General features: G+C 34.8%; 1 protein-coding gene across 1 annotated transcript in view; it reads right to left on the bottom strand.

The window, feature by feature from the left end:
* Positions 1-5,620: 5,620 nt before the first annotated feature.
* Positions 5,621-27,220, bottom strand: part of ADAMTS20 (ADAM metallopeptidase with thrombospondin type 1 motif, 20) — a gene marked incomplete at its 5' end in the record, with an annotated part of 35,249 nt that continues 13,649 nt past the window's right edge. Inside the window, 17 exons of the mRNA XM_010283757.1 lie at positions 5,621-5,806; positions 7,267-7,428; positions 7,738-8,025; positions 8,246-8,410; positions 9,609-9,716; positions 11,032-11,154; positions 12,804-12,968; positions 13,647-13,811; positions 14,319-14,529; positions 15,215-15,341; positions 16,447-16,576; positions 16,686-16,852; positions 18,089-18,184; positions 21,190-21,307; positions 22,428-22,564; positions 22,661-22,842; positions 24,226-24,371. Of these exons, the coding sequence (XP_010282059.1) occupies positions 5,621-5,806; positions 7,267-7,428; positions 7,738-8,025; positions 8,246-8,410; positions 9,609-9,716; positions 11,032-11,154; positions 12,804-12,968; positions 13,647-13,811; positions 14,319-14,529; positions 15,215-15,341; positions 16,447-16,576; positions 16,686-16,852; positions 18,089-18,184; positions 21,190-21,307; positions 22,428-22,564; positions 22,661-22,842; positions 24,226-24,371 (2,676 nt within the window). The remainder of the gene's footprint in view (positions 5,807-7,266; positions 7,429-7,737; positions 8,026-8,245; positions 8,411-9,608; positions 9,717-11,031; positions 11,155-12,803; positions 12,969-13,646; positions 13,812-14,318; positions 14,530-15,214; positions 15,342-16,446; positions 16,577-16,685; positions 16,853-18,088; positions 18,185-21,189; positions 21,308-22,427; positions 22,565-22,660; positions 22,843-24,225; positions 24,372-27,220) is intronic.

A 27,220-nucleotide genomic window follows, 5' to 3' on the forward strand; every position in this document is an offset into this window, starting at 1 on the left:
CCTATCCCAACTCACACACAATACAAATGTGAAGTAAAAGAGCATGAAGCCCAACATGCTAAGAAAACAAATATAAGAAAACAAAGTGGTAATGACTGCTCTACGTTTAACTCACACTAGAGAGTATAAATCCTCCTCCATCAGTGTTCAAATAAAATTCCAAATTTAGATGTTTTCAAGAATATCTAACAGAAGATAAAAACCTCAAGATGGACCTTAACTTTGCTATGTTCTGAGCCATAAGTGGTAGAACTTAGCAATAAAGCTGCACAATGACTATATGTGAAACTGTTCAGATGGGGCAACTAGAACAAATCAAAAAGACCGATTGTTTGATGTAAAAGAGCAGATATGTTTGCTTTTGAGGCCATACTTGTTACCTTCAAGTTACAGCAGCTTCTTGTGCTACATCTGCTCAGATAAGACGTGTACACAGTAAGCTATCTGGTTTCAAATGTGCTATGAAGATTTACTGATAATAGAATACCACAATGACCTTTAGGTAACACTCAGTTACAAGCTGGATTCAGTAATCCAGCTATGTATTCTTTCTAAATGAATGAGAAAGGATGAGAAGCAAGCATACATTTCAAGTTGTAACATACCTGGTTAAAATGTCTCTGATAAAACTTAGGTTGCTATCCATACTCATACAGGAAGGAAAGCCCTAATGAAATATAAAGCTTCCAAACTAGTATCAACTGCTACCACCAATTGCCTAAGCAGAAACATTGCTGTCTGGCTGCCTGGCTCTACAATGGTTTTGCTAAGCACTGAAAAACTATGGGGGACCAAAAATAAAATCAAACTCCTAAACATAACAAAATTCTTGTCATCCAAAAATGCGAACAAACTTTCCTCACTGTGTGAAACTGGAAGGTATTGTCTTCCCATATATGAATAGCCTATTTTATTCCTCCACTGTGATTCCTCCTCATACTCCATAAAACCTTTAAGAAAATATATAAAAAGAAAGGTACACAGCACAGTAAAAGCATACATGTATTGGGAATTTTGAGAAACTTACACTTGTTTTCTATTGTGCGGCAACAACTTAGGAGGCATAGAAAAAGAGACTATGAAGGAAGGTATGTCCATTTAACCAAGAGATAAATACCAAATTCTTAGAAGAAACTGAGATAAAGCAAGAAAGCTTCAGTTAGTAGTCAAATACAATCCTTGAAGTGAAGGCACCATAAAAACGCTCCATTAAGAAAAGTATACTAGATAAGTTAAAGACTTATCACCTATTGAACAGCAGAAGGAAGAGTAAAACAAAATGTCTGGTCACATTATATGTTTTGCCCAGGTACTAGGCCAGGGCTTTGGCACCGGATATCTAAATTGCTGCTGTGTGTCAAATTGTTTCCCAGCCAAGTACCGATAAAAAGAATATTTCATTCTCTAGTATTGCTACTTTACATTGGTGCTATACATGAAAGCTTTGCAAGACTTTATGTGTATCTGCACTACGTATCTGAAGATTTGTTGTATCAGAACCATTAATCCACCTAACAGTTGATTTGATTATATTCCCACATTACTTTCTGTCAGGTAACAGACGATTGTTTGGCTAAACTAAAGTGCGTGGACATGGGGAATACTGTTCAAAGGAAAAAAAGCTTAGTATTGAACATAACAAAGCAGCATTCTTGAACTCAACTAAGATAGATTATTCTACAACTCTTCAAGAACAAAATTGTTAAATCTAGTAATTATGGCTCAGTTTTAAAAACTTATGTTATCTTTGTGTGTTTGTAATACTCTCTCTTTTCATGCTTTAAGTAAAAAACAACTTCTTGTCATTAGAGTCAGAAAACCTAAACCATTCTGATGAAAACGAATACAATAAACCAGAATTCTTACTGCATGGACTAAACACAATAATGCACTGTGGAAAGAAGGGATACAATAAAAATCTATACTAGAACAAAGTACTCTTAGCCAGCTGTCAGAATGCTATGGAATTTTTCTTGACATTATATAATGTGACATATGGTTTCCATACTTTTTAGCTTGTAATTTATTCATTCTTTCATGAAGTTTTGGATCATTGCCTCAGTCCCTTCACCAATGAAATTAGAGTAGCCTAAAAGAAAAGTATCCAAGATATATAGGCCAAATTTACTGGTGGTGCAACTCCATTAGAATAAGCAGCTATATTTACCTCAAGTATTATTTAACTTATAAATACATTATAAATTCGTATATAACAAAATATAGACACCTGTATTGTAATTTTTGTATATCAAAAAGAGGTAGTGTACCTAGATACATGTCAATAAGGCAATGAAATCTTGAAATAAAACATTTCAAATTTTGAAACATTTGAATTTAGGAATATTTGTTTAATATTTGACACAAATATTCTTTGAAAACAAGGCAGAGTCCCTCAAGATGCACAGACTGGGTGTAAACCCACTTAGTTTCCTTTGGGTTTTGATAAAAAGGCAAGAGAAAAAATTATGAGCATGATTCAGTTCATACTAAAGAAAATTCCCTTAGAAACTTGCACAAAACCAAGAGGGTGGAAGATGTAAGCTACATTCCAAAAACATCATTGTCAGAGTTTCTCAATGACCTCCAGATCAAATGAATTCAAGTCACAGGCATAAGGATGTGTTTCTTAGCCACCCTCCCTGCAAAGCTTCAGAGTGTCCTTCTGGCTTGGATATCATATGAAAATTCTGGACTGAATGAAAGTTTCAAAGGTTCAAGGAATCGAAGTTTCTGAATATGCATAATATTTCTGAGAAAGTGTCCTAGCGTGGTACAAGCCTTTAGAATTTGAGATTTACTTGCCTCACATCCCTTTGGACAACTACAAACACCAGCAACAGAGGAGTACATAGCTTTAAGCTTTGTAACTGTCCGCTCCGATAGCCATAGACAGACACTATAAAGTGTAACAGCCCATAGCTGCTAAACTGCAGAAAGCATCAACCAGAATTCTGGCTTCAAATCATAAACAGGGTCTTCCTTGCAACTGCCCTGTTGTGCATTTACAAGATATGCTTAATTTAATTACGTAAAATGAATCTAAATCTGAAAGAAATGTACTTACAAGGCATATTGCTAAAAGTCTTCTACCCTCAAATATATAGTGATAGCTAGTGGAAGGAGTTGAACACCCCAAAATGGAAAAGCGTATAAAAGACACTGACAACGATAAACTAGAACGATCCTTCTACATGCTGGATCAGGTTCTTGACTCAGGATTCTGAATTAGTCTTAGCTAATTTGACTTCTGAATTTATTTCTGCTGGAATCTAAAATTTGAGAGGAGACTATCTGACTATGCAAAAGCTGGAATAATCCATGAGTGAAGATTTTAGTTCAGACGTGGTTTAGAGAAAGCTACATCAGAATGAGGAAGAGGTTTTTTAAGCAATTTTGATACCTATTTCTGAAACTGGCTGGGCCAGAGATGGGGCCAATATTCAAGGAGGTCAAGGAGTTGTTCCAGGTAAAGCAATTGCTCAGAAATTCCCTTCCTTCTACTCACCCTCTCCATGTATTACATTTGTGCCATGCATGCCAGAAGTAAAAGATTGCAGAATCTATTATGGCAAGTTACAGTAAATGTGGCAAGCAGTGCATTTCAGTTCCTACCTAAGTTTTGACATTGCAATCTCACTAGTAGATATAGCAGTAATGCATTGCTGTCCAGACACATAAATATTACTCAAAACTTTTATCAAAAATATAAATAACGTTTTATCTGGTTCTTCCTATCTTTATACAGAAGGGAACAAATGTAGATGTGACATGTTTGATGACTCCAGCCTGCAGAGAGTGTCCAGTCATTAACAGTCCCCTACATCAGGGCATATTCTATGCCAGAAAGGCATAAGATAGGTAGAGCCATGATCTATAGCCAACCTATCACACCACTAGTCAATCACCCATAGGTGAAGGCTAAACAAAGCCATTTGTCCCAGGCTACAACAGTGTTTTCGTGACTAAAGCTTTTACTGCTCTTTCATAATAGTCGTCCTCAATGAATAGGTTTTGCTCTGTTTAAACAGCAACAAAATTTAACTGAAGTTTGTGTGTTGGCAGCGTTCAAACTAACTAATTTGCTAAAAAGTGACAGCATATTTAATATATGAACCTGCTTTTATCTCCTGAATCTGCTATGTTTGTTTCCGCAAACACCATGTGACAGTGTGATGAAATGAAAACTATTACTGAATAACCACAGAGCTTGCAATCATATATAAAACAAAGGCCACAAACTCATTCTGACAACTACATTCCATTTTAAACTAGCTTTTGAAGGATTAAAATGGCTTTTTGTGTAAATTGAGATATAAACGAACATGAAAATCTTTGCAAAGGGAATGAACGGGCTGTGACTAACTTTCGATCTAAAACCAAAACAAACATTGAGTTTAAAAGCAACTGTGTGCTGAATGCCCTGCTTGTCTTCTCAACACCTGAAGTACATACATTAATTGAGCATTAGCAAGTCACCACGAATTATTCGGCTAATGGCTAAATAAGACACTCGTGTCTGCAAAACATAAACCCAAAACTCTGTTTTGCACAGTGGAAGAAAGAAAGAACTGTGGTGAATTATTAATTCAAACTTTCATTTTAAAGTCGTTTGCAATAAATTAGAATATATAAACACTAATAAATTATTTAAAGATTAAATTGGACAATATTTTAAAAAATGTTTCCATGTTAATTCAAAGAACCAAATTACATAGTATTACTAATAGAAAAAAAAAAGAACTGTTGTCCTAGCCCATCTGCCAGGGAAGTTAATGACAGGTTTTTAACTGACTTTGATGGAACCAGAACTGGATCCAGTCTCCTTTGATTGATTGCCATTATTCTCCTTAGAAATGAGCAAAATAATAAATATTGTTGTCAACTTCACAGCTTGGGAAATATAATGTACTCTATATTGTAGAGCTTGCTATGATTACTTCAGTATGTTAATAATCTGCTAGTGGCAATTTTAAAGATTAATGGTGATTACTGTAGGCATCTTTACACATTAATAGACAGTGACATGTAGACAATAACATATTAGAGTTACATACATAATTATACATAGACAGCTTTAATTAGTCACTGTTTTAAAACCACAAATATAAACTTTTATACACAAATGTACACATAATACGGAGTAAAATGTTTGATGACAGAGTGTAATATACATGTGTGTGAGTTATTTTATACTTAAATATACTATTAGAAAAAAAGTTATGCACTAAAAAGCTTTTTTTTTACAAATATAAATATGTAGATAATACTACAGTATAAATTACAGCATATACTTTTAAATTTAAACACAGATCAAATCATAACCCTTCAAAACAGAACAACCTATTAGGTATTGCTATCAGCTATCATGATTTCTGGTAATTTTCAAAATATTCCCTATGATGTTTTACAGAGCATGATACTGTTCCCACTGAAGTAAATGGCTGTTTCCCATTTAATTCAATGACTGCAGGAACAATTGCTTAATAAATCTACATAGACTATATTCCACATGCATTGTTATTTCACTGTTATCAAATAAAATAATAATGATATAATTTTTAAAAAGCAAGGGGAAATAGAGTGACAGAAAGAACAAGAAAGCAAAAAATATTAGTGAATGCTATCGTACCGATTTCCATGGTCCCCGATGCCATGAAACATCACCAGGGCAAGAATGCACATTACATTGTGCCATATTAGGTGGCTTGTCTAGAATTTCACAGTTTTGATCACCCAACATTTGGCCCGTAGGAAGCTGACAAATCACCAGTCTTGTCTTTATTCCATCTCCACAAGTTTGAGTACACTGAAATACAGAATTTTATATGCAATATTTTTGTTAAGAGAGTCATCACATACTACTAAAGGAAAAAGATACAGCAATAATCAGTACATGCTATCATTTACTATGCCTATTTTCACATTGCCTGGACACTCAATTCAAGAATAAGAATTTATGGTCATATAAAGAAAGAACAATTCTCCCACCAAATCATTTACCAAGCTACATTTTTATAGTTTATCAAGTGATTTTCTGCAAAAAGTCTCAGTTACAGAGAATCTACTCTATCAAGGAGGAGTAACCATTTGTGAGAATAAATGTGCATATATAGCTCTCTTTGATAGGAGGAAAAGATGGAAATTGGTCCAAAACCTAGTTTTCCCTTCCAGAAAAGAGAAAACTCAGGCACTAGGCACACTTTCTCATAGTCTGACTTATACAGACCAAGTGTAAAATATGTGTTTTGTGGGTTTCAGTTTTGCTGTAATTCTGCAAAACCAGACAAAAATACTAATTCTCATTTCTAATGAGCTATTAAAAAGAATCTGATCAAAAGTGAGCATGTTCCAATAGTTTATAGCTTTTTACTGTATTTCAGGGGATTCTAAATTAGACAAAAACTGCAGCATCTGCGTTAACTAGATCCCAATTGTCTGCAGCAATTGTCTGCAGAAAGGAAAAACATGACACTCAGACTGGCCTTGAGAACTAAATGGCTAAATCTGGACAAAATGAGGGGCGAAAAAAAGAAGAATAAAAAAGTCACATATTTTCTTCTTTACCCAACTCTAGATATTGATGTATCAAGAATAAGAAAAGGGCAGGAATCGTAAGAGATTAGATTAGAAGGAATGCTAATCAGCTTTAACTCTTTCTGTACTGTTTGAGAAAGAATGCATGGTCAAGACAGGACATCACATGGCATGGAGAAACTGTTCTTTGTCCAATAATGTACAATGTCTCATCAAAACATTCTAACCCAGGCACACATTTTAGATGCATGATCCTATCTTCATACTTCTAATTTGTAACTACAACCCAGTAGAAACCACTACATGCAGTTATTCTAGTCAGTACCTACGAAATTTGATGTAATAAAGTTTCTTTGCAGCATCTTGCGCTCATTTTTTTCTTAGACTAGCTATTACATTGAGGTCTTTCTGTGTACAATTCATCATTTTGTAACAGAAAACAGTTTTGTACATGTCAAGATTTAAGATGATACTGCAACGCTAAATTATGTGTTGTACACCCTTAGCCTCACACAGTACTTACTTCTTTTGAATGTATATTTATACTACTCATATTTACACTACAGTTCCGGATTTGATCAAAGAACAAAGTTTATCTAAACAAGTTGAAACTCATTTTTTTAAATAAGTAAAAAAATGTTGTTTCATTCAATTCACAGTCAAGTAAATATGTTACTATTTCTAAGCTTATGTGGTAAATAATGTTTCCATTTGAAAGTGAAATGATCTTACTTCTCCCCAGTTCCCATAGTTCCATCGTGGGCAGGGTCCAGAATCACAGTGTCTTGACTCTGGAGGTTTTGTTGCCTCATCACAATAACTAGCACTTCTTCCTTCCTCATCTTGACATACTACAACTCGACGGTGAAATCCACCTGCACAAGTACTAGAGCACTACCAAAACATGTGAACATATGTAGCACCATTGCATAATCAGAAAAATCTAAAATATGTTGGTTAAAACAACTTTAAATTATTATTTTTAATATTATCTTTCAAAACTGAAATTTTCAAATAAAAATTACTACGTAGAAGTATTTTGAATTTGAAATCACAGAAAAATTACATTTTTAATTTAATAGAATAATAATATTTAAAATAAATGTGCTTCTCTTTTGACCAAATTTGTACTGCAATAACTTTTCTAGAAATGTTAACACACACGTGAGAGGACAAATTAATATATTAAAAAAAAATTCTTACTGCTCCCCAGGGTCCAGTTCTCCATTGATATCCTCCCCCAGAGGGACGGTTCCACTGGTTTATATTCTCCTGTGGATGGTGTATTGGAGGGTAACCTATTTCTGGAAAATGGCTTGGAGGGTCATGTGTTTTCAGAACATGATAAACTGGTGGACATGGTGGCATGTTACATTCTTGTTCTTTGGAAGGTTGCCCTTCAGGATCACAGTAATTCTCGTTGATTTGTTGATGATAGTTGACACAGATAACTTGTCTTGTTACTATTCCACTATCACAGGTAACTGTACACTGACCAAAAATTAACACAACATTTGTGATAGAATGTTGATACTCAATAACCAAAGACATTTATATTTACTTTTGACAATAAGAAACATATACTTTGTTTTTTCAAGGGATGCAATTTCAATCAAACTTGCACAGAATATGAAATCCCAAATTCTAACCAGAGATTTGGGCCAATAATCTAAATAGACACATTAAAAAAAAAATTATAATTAGTACTTACAGGGGACCAATTTCCAACTTGCCACTCTCCACATGGGCTAAAGCAGCTTGAAATTTCAGCTGGTCGTGGTAAATGAGCACAGAAAGATTCATCTGCTATTCCTCCATGAGCATCTCTACAACTCACATAGCGAGCACGATCACCCTTCCCACAGGATGCAGAGCACTGTCAGAGAACAATCCAAGCTCATCGCACTTTGGGAGACCAAAACAAGATCATGCAAGCATCTAAAATACTAACATAGCTTAATATCAGCTTGACTTTAGAATTAAACACTGAGAACCAGATTTGCAGCTCACACTGATCGAGCCATGCATTCAGGAAGAAAAGTGAAATATTGCTGGATGGTTTAGGCCTTAAGAATTTTGGTTGGCCTGGAACTGAATTGTATGACCTTAGTTCTTGAGAAGCAGTTCAGCATACCTGAACAGGTAGCATTTCAACTGTAACATGGACTCATCATACAGTTGCAAAGGCAATTTTTAAATTTATTAACAATAGAAACATTAGAGAGTAACTTCCAGAATATTTTAGTTGTTACACAGTGATGCAATATTTACATCAACTGATAAAATAAAAACTCATATTCACAATCCATTTGTCATTCTAGTTTATATTAGCATATTCCTTTGAGCCTCTTCTGATGTCTTTATAGCTGAGAAGCTGAAGAAGGTGGATTTAGTAAAGAGTTTCTGAGAGGACTCAGTCTATGCACTCTTTACTGCTATTTAGTTAAAATAGTTGTGCAAAGATATAATTATGTTATATGCTTTGCTAAGAAACTCAAGGGATTAACAGACACACCCACATTTTAATAGAAGATTTTAATTTTCACATTGTTCTCAAGTAAAACTAATTTTCAACACTATCAAATCAAAAACCCTTCCATTAAACAAAGTTTGTGTAGAAACCATTTTTTTATAATGCTTATTTTACAAATTATGTAAAATTAGACCTTTAAAGATCCAAACTGTTTAATATTGCTATTCACATAAAAGATTTAAATAATAGTTTAGAATGAAAGATGTTCTCCATACTCAGAAATGGATGAATTATTTAAAAGGAAATGCTTCCTCGCAAACTCTCAATCACATGAAACCTATTTTGCTCAGAACCCCAGCTCCTAGAATCCTGTTCTTTTCCCCTCCTTATTTTCCCTGCCTAGATTTGAAGCACACAGAATTTTCTTGGAGTGTCTACCTCCTCCTTAAAAAGCAGGTTCTTAAAAAAAAATTTGAATTCCTTTAAAATTTATCCCAAGCAGATTTCAGTCTGAAAAATATATTAGTGAGAGCTTTATGGAAAAATGGGTGAAGGAATGGAGAACTGCTCTGCAAGATGTGATCACTATTACATTACGTACTGGGGTCCATGATCCATATCTCCATTGGGTCACCTTCCCCACCTGAACTAGAGGAAGCGATGTAGTCCATAATTTTGTAGTTTCTGGACAAGAGGGCAATTCACATTCCTGTGGGGGTGAGGGGAAAAAAGCTTTCAAAATATACATTTTGGAAGAGCCAAATGTAAAGCAAATAGATCCCATAGAGTTAGATCCTACCATAACAATAAGCCAGCATTTATTAACAAGTAAATACCATCTCCTAACTTTTCCCTGGTGTTATTCAAAGGCTTTTCATTGAATAGTTTTATTTGATGCTAAATGTTATTTGATGCTAAAACTGTATTACTAATAATTAATAAAATTTTAGCACTTTGAGAAAGAACTGTGTTGGGTAACTTGCTGGTGGAGACAAGGGCCATAGACATTACTGTGTCCTGTTTCATAGCCACATGCAGTACAGGACTGAGTGAAGATAGTGGCTGTGCTGTCATGTCCTTTATACCTTCAGTTACTGAGAACAGAAAATTGCCCAGTTTCAGTCAACAGCCAAACAGGTACCACAATTCAAAATATACAGCATACTCAAACCCAGTGTTTTCATATGTAAGTGGAAATAAATTTATACTTGGCTTTTATATTTTGAAATCTTATTCAAGTAGCCATCACAGTGCTGGTAACTTGTGACTGGTTTACTCTGGACCACAGAATCGTTTTTTTCCTCTTATAATTGAGACAAGAAGATGACAATGCCCTCAAGGAGGTATGTGGTTACACGTTTATCTGGATATAAATGAGATGTATCAATCTGGTGGCCAGATAAACACATTAATACATAGCACCTAAGACACCAATTGCTTTTAGTTAAAGGTAAAGCCACTGACTACATTAAAAAAATTTCTTCTGGAAAATGATAGATTTAAATTAAGGGAACTGATGAAGTAAGTAAACTGAGACAAGAAGAAAAGGTAAAGAACCATATTAATACCATACTGAATCATGACTCATGTCTAAACAGTTTTGAATTAGTATTATTCCAACAACTGAAGCTTTCTTCAAGTAACCATGTCATTCTGTTAAGAACTGTATACAAGCAGAATTTTAGAGAATACCAAGCCAGTCAGGTGCTACTACTAAGCATCACGGCAAGCAGTCTCCTTATAATACCCTACATGTTGGAGCTTCCCTCCCTGCTCAAATAATCAAAGGCCTTTTGACCCCTTCAGTCACATACCAAATTTTGAAATGTCCAATCTCCAAATTACTCTTCTTTTACTTAATTCTCTGGCAAAATTTGAAGTTTAGGGAAAAAAAAAATTTTGGTATTTTTTTCTGATTTTAGAACTCATTTCCTGCAAGTTCCCTCAGAGTCAGTAAACAACACTTCTATTTAGATGTTTTTAACTAAAATGTACAATCAACTGAAAAGTATTTTTTAACTTACTTGGTTATCTCTAGGACGAGTAGCAGCATTACATTCCCTGTCATCATCCAAAATAACTCTGTAAGTCCCAGTGACACATTTGACTGCACGCATCTGGTATCCGCGTCCACACGTTACAGCACACTGTTAAAGTCAACAATTTCACACACTTGAAATAGCGCTATTTATAATCAAATCTAATTTTTAATTACATTTTCTATTTTAAAACTCTTTCTAGAATGAATAGGAATGACTACTGGGATGTTAACTTTATTTATGGCAGACCATATGGTGCTTAAACTGTGTTCATAACACACCAGTATTTTGGCTATTGCTGAACAGTGCTTTTGCAGGATAAAGGCTTTCTCTTTTTCCCCCTTCTATCCCATGCAATGAGTAGGCTGGAGGTGGGCAGGAGATCAAGAGGGAACAAGGTCAGGATAAGTGACCCAAACTGATCAAAGGGACAATCCATGCTATATAATGTCATGCTCAGCAATAAAAACTGGGATGGAGGAAGTGGGGGAGAGGGGGGTGTGCGGGGAGTAAGAGGTGGCTTCCAAATGAATCACGAACTGCAGCTGTTAAATGTCTTTCCCTTCACTATAGTGTTTGAGAAGAGCACACTCAAAGGCAGCACCTAAAATGTTAAATGGCTGAAAATATTATGACATAAATCCCATCCTATAAATTTTGTGGCTCAAGCACAAATACTGGTAAAAACCCAGGTCATCAATAGCTATTACCCAATGGTACAGTAGAAAAACTGCAATGGAAAGCTCTGCTCCAGTGACAATTGCTTGTACAAGCTGTTCCAGCAAGGCCATACACAGTGATTTTTTGTTCAGAAGAATTATGTCATGGGACTGAATTAATTTTTTATTTCATTTTTACATTTAGCTTGTAGGGGTAGAAAGCTGTTTTGATCCTTGTGATCAAAAGATTCTCAAAAGGAATTCAACATTATGTTAGACAACAGTGTGGTTATCTCTAACGTAAAAAAAAATTACATGAGAGAAGTTCTATACAAAATAAATGTTTGAGTTAATCATATATTTAATTTCCAAAGGTATATTCATTCTGTATTTTACTAACAGGTTATATGTAAGAAGAAAAATGAATAATCCAACACCTCTGTTGGTTTGAGTAACCTGACCTTGTGAAAGCTCCATGAAATTGAGTATCTTATTATTTTTTAATTAATTCTCATCTATTTGCTGACAAAGGTTTCCTTTGCAAATTAATTCACTTTTTTCAGAATTTTGAAGGCACTCTGGTATACATTAGATGAGCATCCTTACACACAGGAACATATTTTTCAACAGCACTTTCACATAGATAGCAGATCTTTTATCATTGAAGGTCAAGACAAAACATAACAACAAAATACTAAGTCTTTTTGGCTGCTAATGTTAGCATATACACTTCTATGATCTTAATTAAAGCTACCACTTAAATATGCCCACATACCTATAAATATTTGGTCTTTTACCTGTCTGATTCATCTGAACAGTTTGCTGTCTACATTTCATTATTTTGGAGATGTAATACATTGATGTGTAAAAGCATCATTGCTATTAAGGCTCAGGATCAATGACTATTTTAGGCATTTAACTTATATGTTGGTGTTCCTAAATTACAGCTTAGATAACCAATAGAAGCAAACACACACGTGAATCAATTCAACTAAAGTAACTGCTTAAGATCCAATTAAAATATTTAAGAGGTATTGTTTTGTGATCACTCATAGTCCGAACTAGAAAACAAGAAGCCAGGAATCCTTATGTACTCACTGATCCCCAAGGCCCTACTTGCCAAGATGCACATTCATGAAGTTCACACTGTGTTATTGATTCTGGTCTATCATTTGGATTACAGAAATCATCTCTCAGTTGTTCATCATTAAGTTGGCACCATACTTGACGATGCTTCATTCCTTTGCCACATGTCACAGGACACTGTAAAATTATTAGAGTCATCCATTTGTAAAAACATGAATCTGCATTAATGGCTTCACTTTCTTTCAGTAATCTGTTAGATTCTAAAGATCACATAAATAACAAAAATATTCCATGAATGTAAGTAGTCCAACAAGACTAGTTCTTTTATGAGCTCTCCATTTCCCATAAATATCAACCCAAATACTAATACAAAGGAATAACCATTAAGTTTCTAATGCTACAAAAACATGAGACCTATGTACAGATCATTTATTTCCATTAGAATAAAGAATACTTGTTTAAAATATGAGTGCACATATCACAGCTTTCACATGAAAAATGTTTAAACTATCCACGATTCTTTTATACCCATATAATATATAATAAAACGGATATAATTGCTTCATAAAAAGGAAGGTATGCATATTACTGTAGATAGATTTAGTTTAAGTAGCTTCACTACCTCATTTCAAAGTAACAAAATTTCAGAGAAAAATAAATTCTAGGTGCGTTTTTCAGATGTCCTTATGCCATTTGTACATCTGGGATATATATCAGCCAGATCCTAGGTCTTCAGAATTGTTATTACTGTGTGCCCCAAAATAGTCAGAACAAAAAAACCAAACACTTAAAGTAGCTTATTTTAATATCAATGACAAGGACAAAAAGCGTCCTAAGTTTTACATGGTTCATTACCTCGCTCCACTCACTAACAGACCAGCTTGGACATAAGAATTCATTGCAACTCTGTGTTACAACTCTTGGAAGTTCCTGGCATTCTCTGTCAGGAAGATGACGACCCAAATTGTTCATGCAAAAAGCTTCTCTGGTTCTGACACCTCTTTCACAGCTCCTGGAACACTGTGGTGTATAGACAGTATTGTGAAACAGGAAACACAATAAAACCAGGTCAAAATATACTGTAAGACTTAAAAGTGAAAGACTTGTCTTAGAAAAATGTATCTTACATTTAATCCACAGACTGCTAATATGTTCACGTGAGATAAATTTGGCACTTTGTTTAGTAGTTCCAAGATAAAATTCTTTAATGAACATTAAAGCTGAAATTGTACTTATTCCTTTTCTCCAGAATATTCTCAGAAGTAAATTATTAAGATTGTAAATAAAACATACACCTTTAACCACCAGTTCTGTGCTGACTTCCAAAACCAAGCTGCAAACAATGTGAAGTTTCTTAAAAAAATCAGGAAGTTGCTGAAATATAAAGATTGGTATTAGCTCCTCCTACAACTCCATTTCTCATACATTTTCTTTTAGTTACTTAAACAAATTAATATAGAAATAAAAATTTTATATGAATGCTAACCAGAACTATAATGGTACAATTATAATGTTTTGAATTTGTACCTCTGACCACTCTGTGTAGTGCCAACTTGCTAACAGGCAGTCACCATGGCAGGGCTCTCTGGTTGGTGGTTTCTGCTGATCAGCACAGTACTTATCACCCACTGGAACACTGAGTCCTTTTGCAACAGAGTACTTCATGCAGTGGATCTCTATAGACCGATACCCTGGGCCACACTTCGATGTGCAGTCACTTTTGCCGACATTGTGCCACCTACAAAGATAAACTGTTATAGAAAGCTAACTATGGTTTAAAAAATAAGACCACAGTGAATAAAGCATTCAGAGAATTTACCACGAATTGTCATGTAAATATAGATATTCATTTTAGGGAACAGATGAAACTGTAAAATCTATCTCATGACTGGAATTTTCAAAGCAAAATAAAAGAATTTTACTCCTAAGCTTAAAAACATCTTTTTAAATTTAAAGGATCTTTTGTCTTAATCCCCTAGTTGACTTTGAAAAATGTAAGCTATAATTCTAACTGCTCATTCTCTGAACACTTCAGCGTGGGCTTTCTTGGAGTGCAAAAACACAGGTCTGTCTTAGATTAGTTCCAGTTGTGGGTACAATTCTGGTGAAAAATGTACCCAGCAATACAATTTTTTTGCACCAGGATATATAGAACAGATTCACAATCCTAACAAAAGACTTTGTACTTTACCAATAAAAATTAGAAAGTACACTAGTTCTACTTAGATTCAGAGATATAAACAAAATCTATAAACCCATTATACCAATAGATTTGAGGAAAGGAAGGAGAGACGTGAAGGATGAGGGAGGTAAAGCGGGGTGGAGGGACGGAGGATAGAAATCTGAGTCACTTTGTTTCAATCTCTATCAATAGCAATATGTAAGACCACAACAGCTCCATCAGTTATTGAACCTCTTCTTACCTTAATTCACACTCTGTATTACACTCCTCAAAGGCATCCGGTACGGTGGGTATAAGTTCACATCTTTGATCAGACACTACCACATGATCACTTTTACGTATGCATGTCATTCTTCTTCTTCGAATACCTTGAAAAGGAACCAAAAAAAGCTAATAAAGGGCTAAAATAAGAGTGCCTTTTTACACTAATGGATTCCATTTATCATTTAGGAATTTAACTGAGATACCCCATTAACACTAATCGTTGTATAGAGCAGATTTTGCAAAAACATGCTGCTTTGTGCAGCTGACTACATTTCAGGTGGAGAACAACCTTGTCCCAGTCACTGCTGCCATCTCCCAGCTGTACTACAGTGGTCTCATGAGGATACCAACTTTCAGAAAACTGCAAAAGTGCAACAGTCCATCTACTCATCAGGTTAAGAATTCCAAACGCATCACTTCTGTCCTTTGCTAATTACCAAATTTTCAAACCACTATGTTAATTTAGAGATTGTGATCCCTTTCTTTAATGAAGCAGAAAATTTGATTACAGGATACCTAAAAGATCTGGAGTGCTGGGAGAAGTACCACAGTTGACAGATGCGCTGCTTCTTTAGCACGTGAGCATGTCTGCAGCATGACTCAAAACCAGAAGAAACTCGCCATCACATACCTACAGGCATTTCTAGCACCTGCTAATAGGAGCATCTATCAAAAATCTGTATGTATGTACACTTTATATATACACTTCATACATACTGAAGTTTTATTTTTACACTGGAATGGCCTATAGAGTAACAGTTAAAAAATTGTAAAATATATCTTTAAATAGCTTCATGCCATGTAGCAGATAACAAAAAAAGACAAATAGATATATAGGAAAGATACTAGGAAAGTCACTGACCATCTGGAAATAACACAACCCTAATACTAGTGGATACACAATACTGCTTTCTAAGGATGCATTAGACTTGATTCAACTCTTTTTTTAAAACAAAACACTCCTATGACTACAAAAGAAAGGAACACAAATGTAGCTTTGAATATAGAATTGCATTGCATGAAACTGAAAATAGCAGAAAAAAAAAAATCAGAAGCCATTCTTCCCGTAAAGGCTCTGTGCACCTCAAGTCTACTGAGTGTTGAGTTTCTTCCTTACAAGTAGGGGGTGAAAAATCTGAATACTTAAGATTAGTCCCTTCCTAAATGCCATCAGGCCTTTGGTTCTGGTGACAAAGGAATTCACAGTACCTTGGCACATCCTGCTGCAGTCTTGCCAGGGTCCATAAGGATCCCATGTAAACAGATCACTTCCGTCTTCTATTGGGATATTGAATGAATAACGCACATCAGGGTTGTATAAGTTCCCTACACACAAAACCTTAATTGAGATAAAACGATAACTGTTTTTCAGTGAATTTGAACATAAAATTATGAACATAATGATCATGTAGCAAATTTTCAAACTTATGAAAAAAGTAAACATGCACCTGTAAGGTTAGCTCTTCTTCGATTCTATCAGTGCTGTTAATTCGTTCTATCGTATTGTTTGAACCACTGTACTCAAAAATGGCTCCTTGTATATTGATTTCTCTTTTTGACATGCTTACAACAAAATTTCCATTCAAGATAAAATTTCCATGAATATCAGATAAAGCTATAAGTAAAATAAAATATTGGAAATAAAGCATCTATTTAATCAAAAGGTTCTATCAATAAAAACTCAATAATATATCTTCTCATCAACACTTAGCTTTATTTTAGTCCATGTGTAATACTTTAAAGTTGTATCAAACATTTTCTAATGCATTAATTCAATCCTAACCATCAGTAACTATCACCTGAGCAGCTGTCATGGATTTTCTCTGCATTAACAACACAATTTTAATAATACTTGTTCTGATGAAGGGTTGACCGCAGTCATCACTTTTAAATTTGGTTAGGTTCTGCTACTGTAGAAGGAAACAAGAATTATCTGTATTTCTGGACTATTCTACAGCCCACGTTCCTGTATTTATTAGAACTACTTTTAGTGAAGTGAGTTTTAAAAGTAAATTTTAAAATAAAAATGAAGTAAATTATTAAGCATTTATAATAATGATTTGATATAATGACCAATTTACAATAATAAAGACAAATAACAAGTTAAAAATTAAATTGAAAAATAAAGTAAAATTTTTAGTAAAGGCATGATATTCAGGTATTACTATAGTTGAAATGGCAGCTAGTGTCAGGAGGTGAGGGTTGTTTCTGTGTTCTGCAAGATGCACGTGCAACAACAGGGCAACAGGTGTCAAAGAAAATATTTTGAGAACTCCTAAGTTTGTTGAGTAGGATGGTAATGGAAGAAGAGACAGAAGGAAAATATGCACCAATATTCTCTCAGGCACTTCAGATATAATGTTAAGTACTGTGAAATAGAACAACCAAGATTTTTGGTACAATGTGCTTATGAATTATTTGTTCCTCTCACATACTTGCAAATCTATCAACATGTGATCTTTATACTCAGACATAATAGAAAAAGAGATAAACAAAATGTATGCTTCCAAGATTTGAAACCACAAATACTTGCATTATTCTTGAGTTCACTTGTGGAGTTTTAATTAACATTGCCACAATAAAGTTAAAAATTTGACAAAATGATGCAATGTGCTATAATTCCTACTCTCTGACAAAAGAACACACACATTTAAGTATTAGAAAGCCAACAACATCTCACTCATTTTTCTGAAAACTAGTATCTACAGAGAGACTCAGGCAAATGATGACATAATGTAATTAGATATTTGCTCTAAAGACTTTATTAGACTTCTGATAATACACGTCTAGAGCAGACCTCTGGCAAGAGCACAAAAACTATCCATCAATGTTATACACAGGAGGCTTTTACCAAGGTAGTTGTCATCTTCTGGTTTCCCTGAGTAGCTGTGCTGACGAATATCAATGTTTGTTGCTCCTTTGGGAATATTTACTACAACATTGTAACCTGCAATGTAATTATTCACAAATTAATTCTGTACAGAAGGATCATAGAATCATAGAATAGTTTGGGTTGGAAGGGACCTTTAAAAGCCATCTAGTCCAACCCCTTTGCAATGAGCAGGGACATCTTCAACTACATCAGGTTGCTCAGAGCCCCGTCCGACCTGACCTGGAACATTGCCAGGGATGGGGCATCTACCACCTCTCTGGGCAACCTGTGCCAGTGTTTCACCACCCCTATGGTAAAAAATGTCTTCCTTAGATCTAGTCTAAATCTGCCCTCTTTTAGTTTAAAACCATTACCCCTTGTCCTATCGCTACAGGCCCTGCTAAAAGTCTATCCCCATCTTTCCCATAAGCCCCCTTTAGGTACTGAAAGGCTTCAATAAGGTCTCCCCAGAGCCTTCTCTTCTCCAGGCTGAACAACCCCAACTCTCTCAGCCTTTCTTCATAGGAGAGGTGTTCCATCCCTCAGATCATTTTTGTGGCCCTCCTCTGAAATAGTCAAATACTAGTAAATATGAACAAAAGTTTAACTAGTTTTATTCACAAAACCCTGCAGTGCACCAGTGACAACCACTCCTGAATGCTGTCATGTTTGAGGACGGAAATGTGAATATCTTCATGCATACTAAATTCCTTTGTTGTTGGTTTTTGTTTTATTTTGTTTTTCCATCAGTTGAACTGAACTTTTATTTTCATAACTCATTAAAATTCATTCCTGTGTTCAGAAATATGAATTCAATTCTTTACCGATAACATGAGTTCAACTTACTCAGTAAAATCTCTAGAGAGCAGCACTACCCTCGAAAGCAGTCAGGTATATCAAGCAGGACTCAGGAAACATTATAGCTCCTCACAATTTAACCACCAAACCTTTATACAAGTCTGAATAAGTCACTCAACATGAAATATCTCCACTCCCTGTTTATACAATTCGGTTAGCTTTTCTCTACCTCACAGGAGTATTGCATGACAGCACTCTAAAGAATGAGTCCTAAATACTCCAATATTGCAGTGTTGCAGGCCATACACATAGGTAGATATATCAGACAAGCTAGCCATGCTTGATCCACATTCTGCTACTTAAAATGTTACCCTAGTGTGCTCCCTTCAAAATACAAATGCTTCACAAATGAGCCATCATTTCCTGTAATACCTCCAAGTACTGTTATGGTAGCCTTGTCGTACAGTAACTATACAAGGTGCATCAAGATCTACATTTTAGCATAGGCTAAAAAAAAAAAAGCTATTTCTCACAGGTGCTAATCAAAAATTCAAAAGGATTCTTACGTCTAAGAAAAACTGAGTATGGCAAACTGGAAACAAATAATAACCACAAACATACAATCTGAAGCATTAATATAATCTCTGCTAACTTTTCCACTTATTTGCTGTGTTTAATAGTCTTGCCATGATTTAACTTCAGTTAGTTGACTCACCTCTGTGGGTAAAAATTTAAATGACAATATCCTTTTCAATTTCATAATTCATTAACTTCACAGTGCTTTTAACTAGTAAAACTATGCTGTGCATTTAAACGAACATATAATCTAATCACAGGTCCATCACATTCACCAGCTGGGGGCAGCACCGCAATTGCAAATTGACACACTGCAAGCTCTGGATAAATACAGAGTGTTTGGTCAATCTTCCAACATAGTGGGAAGAAAACCAAAACACACTCAAGAAAGCCCCTCATCTCACATGCTGAAGACTTTGTGCTAATAGAATGACAGAAGACAAAATGTGGGAGGAAACTATAAAAAACCTGCATAGCAGGTCTCAACCATATTTGTATAAATGGCAGCTTGATGTAATGGTCACGTGTATCAAATTTGTGACAGAATTCATGTGCTACCTATAAGCAGAAAGATCTTTCATAGTGGTGGAAAACAAAAACACTGACAGTCCTTTAATCAGAATTATCAAAATAATACATTCTTTTCCTTTAGTGTTTTGACCACTTTTCAGAAACACTATAATAAATCAGAAATCCTAATCAGAAAACCTCTAATAGCTGATTGTGTCTTCTTCCAACTTCTCAGGACAAACACAAGAAAAGTTACGTGTATTTGTATGGGAAGAGTAGCTGTAGCCTACCTTTAAGTTTTTTGGTACTTTTTGCTTAGTGCAAGCCCTCTGCCAGAAAAAAAAAATCCAACAGGATACTGGGCATACTTCTCTCTTCAACCAGCAATTCTTTTGTTCTATGAAGATCCTATTTGGCAGTTCTCCAAGTATCATTTTCACTTTGCCTGTGGTCTCTTTCAATCAGTGAAGCAGCATGAAGGATCCTTTAGGAATCTGATATTAACCTGGAGACTTTTGTCCTTATGTTCTATGCTCTAACTACTTAACTGCACTGCTACACACATACAATAGTCTCTCCATACTTCCCAGAAAGAACTACGTATAGAAGAACTATCAGTAGCTCTATTAGAGAAACTAAATCAAAGAAATAGGAATTACCAGGGCTATTCAGAAGTTTCTCATTCACTACATGCCAATGAAGAGGAAAGAACATAAATGTCGCTACCCATGTTCTCTGGAAAGAGAAGGCTCACATTTCACAGGCTCTTTTTTTCAATATAGGAAAAAAGGAATCTCATCAGCTGCTCACACCACATACTTCTTGCTATCTCTTTACACAACAAAAATGAGACATTGGAGTAAGTCTTTCAGCTGCATAGTTTCAGATGAGAGAATGCAAAGTGCAAAGCAGGAAGCATTCTTCCCTTTGAAGTACTTTTACCCTCATATCTTTTATTCGTGTCTTTTGTTTTGACCTTAGAGCAGATTGATTCTTTTTTTCCCCTTGAATACATCAGCGTGTCACAGTGTTTACCCCTGCATCCTTGAGAGGGCACATGTGACAGAAAAACAGAGATATTTTTTGTTCACAGAGGCCCTAAAAACATACACTGAAATCCCACTTCCTCAAATATAAAACATAATTTCTAAGCCACACTGAAATGTGCATGAAGACTTTTAAAAAACCAAACATACCATAACGAGCACTGTTGAAAGTACCTGCTAGAGTCTTACATGAAGAATTATCACCACCACAGATTCCACATTTGTCTCTCCTTGCCTTGGAATTCAAAACATGATCACAGCCTGCTTGCTACAAAAAAAAAAAAAAAAAAATAGCCCTGTGTCACTCATCCCAATGTAAAACAATGAAAACAAATAATGTAAGTTTCCCACTCCCCAAAAATATTCTTATTCACTGTATATATCTGGTCTTGGCAATTCATGAAAAGCCTTTTATGTTTTTGGGTGCTGTGATGTCAGGGCAAAATACCATAGTGCTGCTGTACTAAGGATGTACAATCCAAATACACTTAATGTATCAAGAACTGTATAAGAATACATAAGAGTATGTAAAGATTTTGTATTTAAAAAATCAACAGTGTATAAATTTTAAGTTATATTTACATTAAAAAGTCTTGGAATCCTAAAAGCAGTATGTATGTGTACATGGTCATCAATTCTTTTAAAGTCTGTCACTACTGCAAAAGAAGCAAAGGAATACACATAGACTATGCTGGTTAAACTACCATAAGCACAATTTTTGTTTATGTATCTTTACTTAAACTTTCTTTTTTTAAAAAATTATTATAAACAGGACAATTCTATGGCATTTTCTCTTTCCTCATGATCAACACTACAAAAAAGGCTATATTTTCTCCTCATCCTGAATTTACTCAGTTTCACTGCAACCAGCAAAACAACCTGGGCTTGACAAAGAAGTTTTGAGTTGTTATAGCATAGCATATTGCTTCTCCCAACAAAATCCTGTTGCATTTCCATAACTGCTATTAAACAAAGAAATGACTGGGTCATTTCCTTCTGATTTTGCAAAGAAATAATAAATACGTAATCTACCCTTGGATTTTCTACCTTTTTACTTCTTTGATAGCAGAAATATGGCAATAAACACAGCAGGCTTCTTTCCTCCCTTTATGCCAGTTTTGGATCAATTTCTCTCTGCTTACTTGGACAATATTATCTCTCTCACATATGAGGAAAGACTGTGGGTCTTCAGATTCAACTGTATGTTCTTCACTTAATTGCCTCCATTTCCAGATCTTTAATTTGGTAGGAATTAAAATTAACTGAAGTAAATTCAAAACATCTTGCTTCACATATTTTCAGTAATGGTTATTTGGATTAATATTTAATATCTACTTTACCATCTGTTAAAATTGATTTTAATAATTAATAAGTTTAGATTTAAATACCCTGCATAAGCCTTGAACACAAAGGTCATTGGTTTCTGCTCCACAGGGAGTACCATCAGCAACTCTGTCCTTCAGCTGATAGTAGGAAGTTGTTCCAGAAACTCGGCAAAAAAGTTTACAGCGATCTTTCATAGAAACTGGAAAGAAAATCCAACAGGTTTCTTGTCTGTTTTAAAACTTTAATTAAAGTAACATTTTTATTTCATCAATTGAAAAAATTCAGAATTACTTACTACCACTGTATTTTGGAAGCCAGCGAACAGCAGACGTAAGACCGTTGATATTAAAGTGTTTGCCATCAAATTCAGAGCACTGTTGCTCCCGGAAATCTTTTTTGCCTTTTGGACATGAATCAGTATTACATGATCGAAATTTCATCCTGCGGCCAACACAGTACTTTCCTCCATTTCTTGGTCTAACAAAAATAGGTAAATGTAAACCACACTCAGTTTTATAAAATTGGTGTTTTCCATGAAAAGTGGCTTGAGCTGCTGATCTAAAGGGGAAAATCTCATACAGCATTGTGCCATCTGTTACTGACTTTTCCACACACACTCTTATCTTCTATTGCAACTGCGCATACATTTATACCCACGTGAAGAAAATAAAAAGTCCATGTAAAATACTACTGCTGAGGTAGGTGGTAATCAAGCTATGGATGTTTATTAATGTGTATTACATTTTTATTTCTTTTATAGTTGTATTTATTTTACCTCAGAAAAAACATTATTAACTAATGCTTTTATGAATTAAGCTGAGATTAGAGCCCTATCTTTACAGAAGCAGCTCCTCCTTCAGTAATTTGAAATTATCATTTTACAGAGTGACAAAGAAGACAGAGTTAGGAGCTGACACACTCTTTTCTGTAGTCTTAATATTGGATTCAGTTTGGGGGTCAAAAGAACTAAAAAGGGAAAATTATGGAAAACACCTAATTTATTCTAAAGTCTAAAATACATTTCCTAACTGTTATGAACCCTGCTACAAAATAATTCAGTATTAGTAGGTTCCTGGGGCAGAAAAAAAGAATAAATCAATGGCATATTGATACTATCAGATGCTACAGACTGACAGAGGCACATCAAGTGGGAATCTAGTCTACCACCTCTTACTCATCAGAGAAAATAAAATAACCTGGAGTCGTTTGACTGAGGTTCATTTATCCCACCGGTAATATCAAGATGACATGACTTCCTAGAAAAAAAACAAAACTACTCATGCTGCAGCTATAGTTCTTCTTCTGGAGAAGTTAAGGGTAAAGATTTCATTGACTTTTATTACAGAGAATGAAACACACATTTAATTATTCAGTCAATGGAAGTTTCTCATTATAAAGGTAAATTGCAAATGACTCTGCTGTAACCAGTGTTTCTTGTGGGTGCTACTGGTGGTGATGTGAAAAAGCCTTAAATCAAAGCAAATCAAGTGTTTCACTAAAAAGATCACAAGGGAAAACATCTATTTCTTTTTGCAGGTTTTACTCCAGAGAAAACATCTCAATGTTTAGAGAAACCCTCAGTATTTAGAGTAAAGCTAGAAAAAAAGATCCTGACAAAATAAGTCTTTAGACATATCTATAAACATGAATTATATAGTTGAAATACAAGAGCAATCTAAAAGTTCTCTGCATATTCAAGTCTGTAGTCTCATCTCTCTTTTCAAACGTGGCTGAAATAAGCATTTTTTTATGGGTGCTTTGAACTAATTTGTGCAACCCACAATACCTTCATTTTTTTTTAACCAATCCATTATATCGTAATATCATTATGCGCTAACATAAAACACAATGAAAACATACTCTGGTCTATTACACAGCCTGGTGGTGCTCTTGATTCCACCTCCACAAGTTCTTGAACATGAGCTATAAGGTCCCCATGGTCCCCATTCTCCGTCTACAGGACGCGTCTCCATTTCTCTGCTCACACAAATTCCATGGCGGCAGTGCTGCACAGTTGACAAAATAAAATTTTTAAGTCAAGCAAAAGGTCACTATATATTTTAGGCACAGAAAGAACAAAATCTAAGAGCTCACTGCTCTTAATCTGCATCTGGACATCTTCTAAAATGTTCAGAGTCCTTTAATATATCTTACCCAGTAGTCATATTTTCAAAAATGCTGTCTAGAGTTCTTTGCTCTCTATGAAAGCTACTGGATGCTGAATATATATATTTAGGTCTTGACACTTTATTCAAATGCCTATATAATTATCTCAAAATCCTAATCTTGAATGCTTGGTATGTTTTCATGCACAAACTTCGGAAATAGATTTACAGTCATTTTTCATGTATGAGATTCTTCCAGTTTAATTTGGAAATTCATGCTGATAATAAAAGGGAAAAGGTGTGATAACAAATAAGAAATTCAGGGTGTTTTGAGCATCCCAAAAGCTAAATATCTACTGGGATTGTTTGGGAAAAGAAGGCAAATATTTAAGACCTTTTTTATGCTAAAGCAAGATGATGCTATAGATTCATGCTTAAACTCAGACTTTCACACCTATAACAATAGGTGTAAAATATTTTATATTTTTATTTATTTATGTTTTACAATAATTTTGTATTTACTACTACTTTAACAAATTTACTATTACCATTAAAAATGAATTAATAGTTAAAGAAATTATAATTCTTAGAGCAAGATACTGTATGGCAATGTCTATTGTGTTACTTCAGATTTTATTCCTGCAGAAGAACTATGTATTTCCAACTAAAAATTTACATAAAGGTGCAATTTTCATTTAATCTGCTGGGATTTACATGATTAAGAAGACAAAGATTGCAAGACTATTCTGTTGTGGTCATGTCAGTTATGAGACTTCACCACCCCATATCTGTAAACTGTTATTATTTACAGAAAGTTGTAATTTCTAGCTATTTTTTCCAGAATAACCAAGAGATCAGTCTCTTGCTTCTAAGTATGTACTATCTAAGTCCCTTACTGTGCAAATACTTATCCACTTCAGTGGTTACTCAAAAAGTACATGACTAAAAAGTCTAAATGAGAATCTTATGATTGGTGCATGTGTGACTTTTTCCAAAGAACCTGCAGGAATTACCAGCACTAATCCTATTGATGACTTATGGCAGTTGGAATTCTAATTCATTTGTATGCTTTAGAAAATCCCAAGTGGAATATTTGATCACAACATAGTGGAATAGTTTACATACTAATATAGAATATATGCAACATACTATGATGTCAGCACTATGTCTCCTGCTGACATCTATGTGGATAATGTGTCCTCAACTTTGTCCTTGACTCCAAACACCTCCTGAAGCATCAGACCGCCCACATCTGGAGACAAGACACTGGGCAGGACGGCCTACATGGGGTCAGTTCTCATACACAATAGAGAGAATTCTTTATTTTAGATGACTGTTTGCAGACTCGGGATTAGACTGATCATTATTGTCAGGACGGATTCTCCCAGTCGTATTGACAGGGAGTGGGTTATTCCATCTTTCCGTGCAGTATGTACATGGATCAGTCACTAGAATCATCAGAACAGATTATATCAACTCAACTGCCTGTTATTTCTGAAGCTTAGGCTTTGCCCCTCTGCTCTCTGTGACACAATCAGCTTCAAATTACCTTACAGTCTAGAACAGTTTTGGTAACTAAAGTCTCTGGCACATAAAAAATTTAAGAATCTCTGACATGTTGAAGGTAAAATAATTCAAGGATACCATCCCTTTTTAAAACTAATTTAAATGTCACCTAGAATTTCTCAAGATTTATTATGATGTTCCAAATTTATTGTAGAAACTTATCAATTAACATAAATTTTGCTGAACACACAGAAATTATGTATGCCATCTTTCTGAATATACCTGAATGACACAAAACTCAAATGTTGTTCAGTGGTTTCATCACTGCATAAAATAATCCCTAGATGTAATTTTTTCGTAATTAGTGTATGCTTTTTTTATAGTGATACTTATGCTTATATGCTAACAATCATTTTGCTCTCGAAATAGGAATTTGTCACAGAATCAGATTCTCCTTCTGAGTTCTGCCTCAGTTCCTAATCCAACTTGGCAATGAAATTGCCTGCCTGTAAAATTCTTCGTCACACTGACTTTTGCAGATCGCCACATCTTTTAAACCTTGAATGCCTTCCTCTAAGAATATGACCATTTAAGGGGATTTTCAAGCCCAAAGAAAACACAGAACAAACACAGCTAGATCTATCTTGTCATACAACCATTTAAATGATCTAGAAAATTGTCCAGATCATCACTTTCTTGATGCTAAGACTAATGTTAAGACCAAAAAGACACCATTATTACACTGCATATCTGCATATGATTTCTCACTGCAGTGCTTACTGTTAGTTTTTGTTACTTTTTTCAAGATGACCTTTGTATCCAAACCTTCTAGAACCTAGCATCTAGTACCTAGCAATAAAAGATAGACTTTTACATAGGGCAGCCATCAGGTAAATATGAGGAAACATTAAGAACTTGACTTTCCAAGCACTTATGTGATTAGCATCTTATGAAATAATGTTTTTTTTTACTATAGGCTGAAGATTCTAAATCCCCCTTCACAAAATGAATACTGCATCCAAATGTGGGACAGTGACCTAGAGTTTAGATTCTTTTTCCATCTACAAAAACATTTACAATAACTTGAAGGGAGATTTCAGGAAAAGACAGAGTTGTAAAATGAAATTTTATACCCACAACAGCATTATTTTGATCTATAAAAATGCAAAGCACATGTTCACATCTGGGATTTTAATAGGTTATTCAACAAACTTGTCTCAGCTATTATTCTGCTGCATTCCTAC

Source organism: Phaethon lepturus, unplaced genomic scaffold, assembly GCF_000687285.1.
Source record: "Phaethon lepturus isolate BGI_N335 unplaced genomic scaffold, ASM68728v1 scaffold20213, whole genome shotgun sequence".
Classification (NCBI taxonomy): domain Eukaryota; kingdom Metazoa; phylum Chordata; class Aves; order Phaethontiformes; family Phaethontidae; genus Phaethon; species Phaethon lepturus.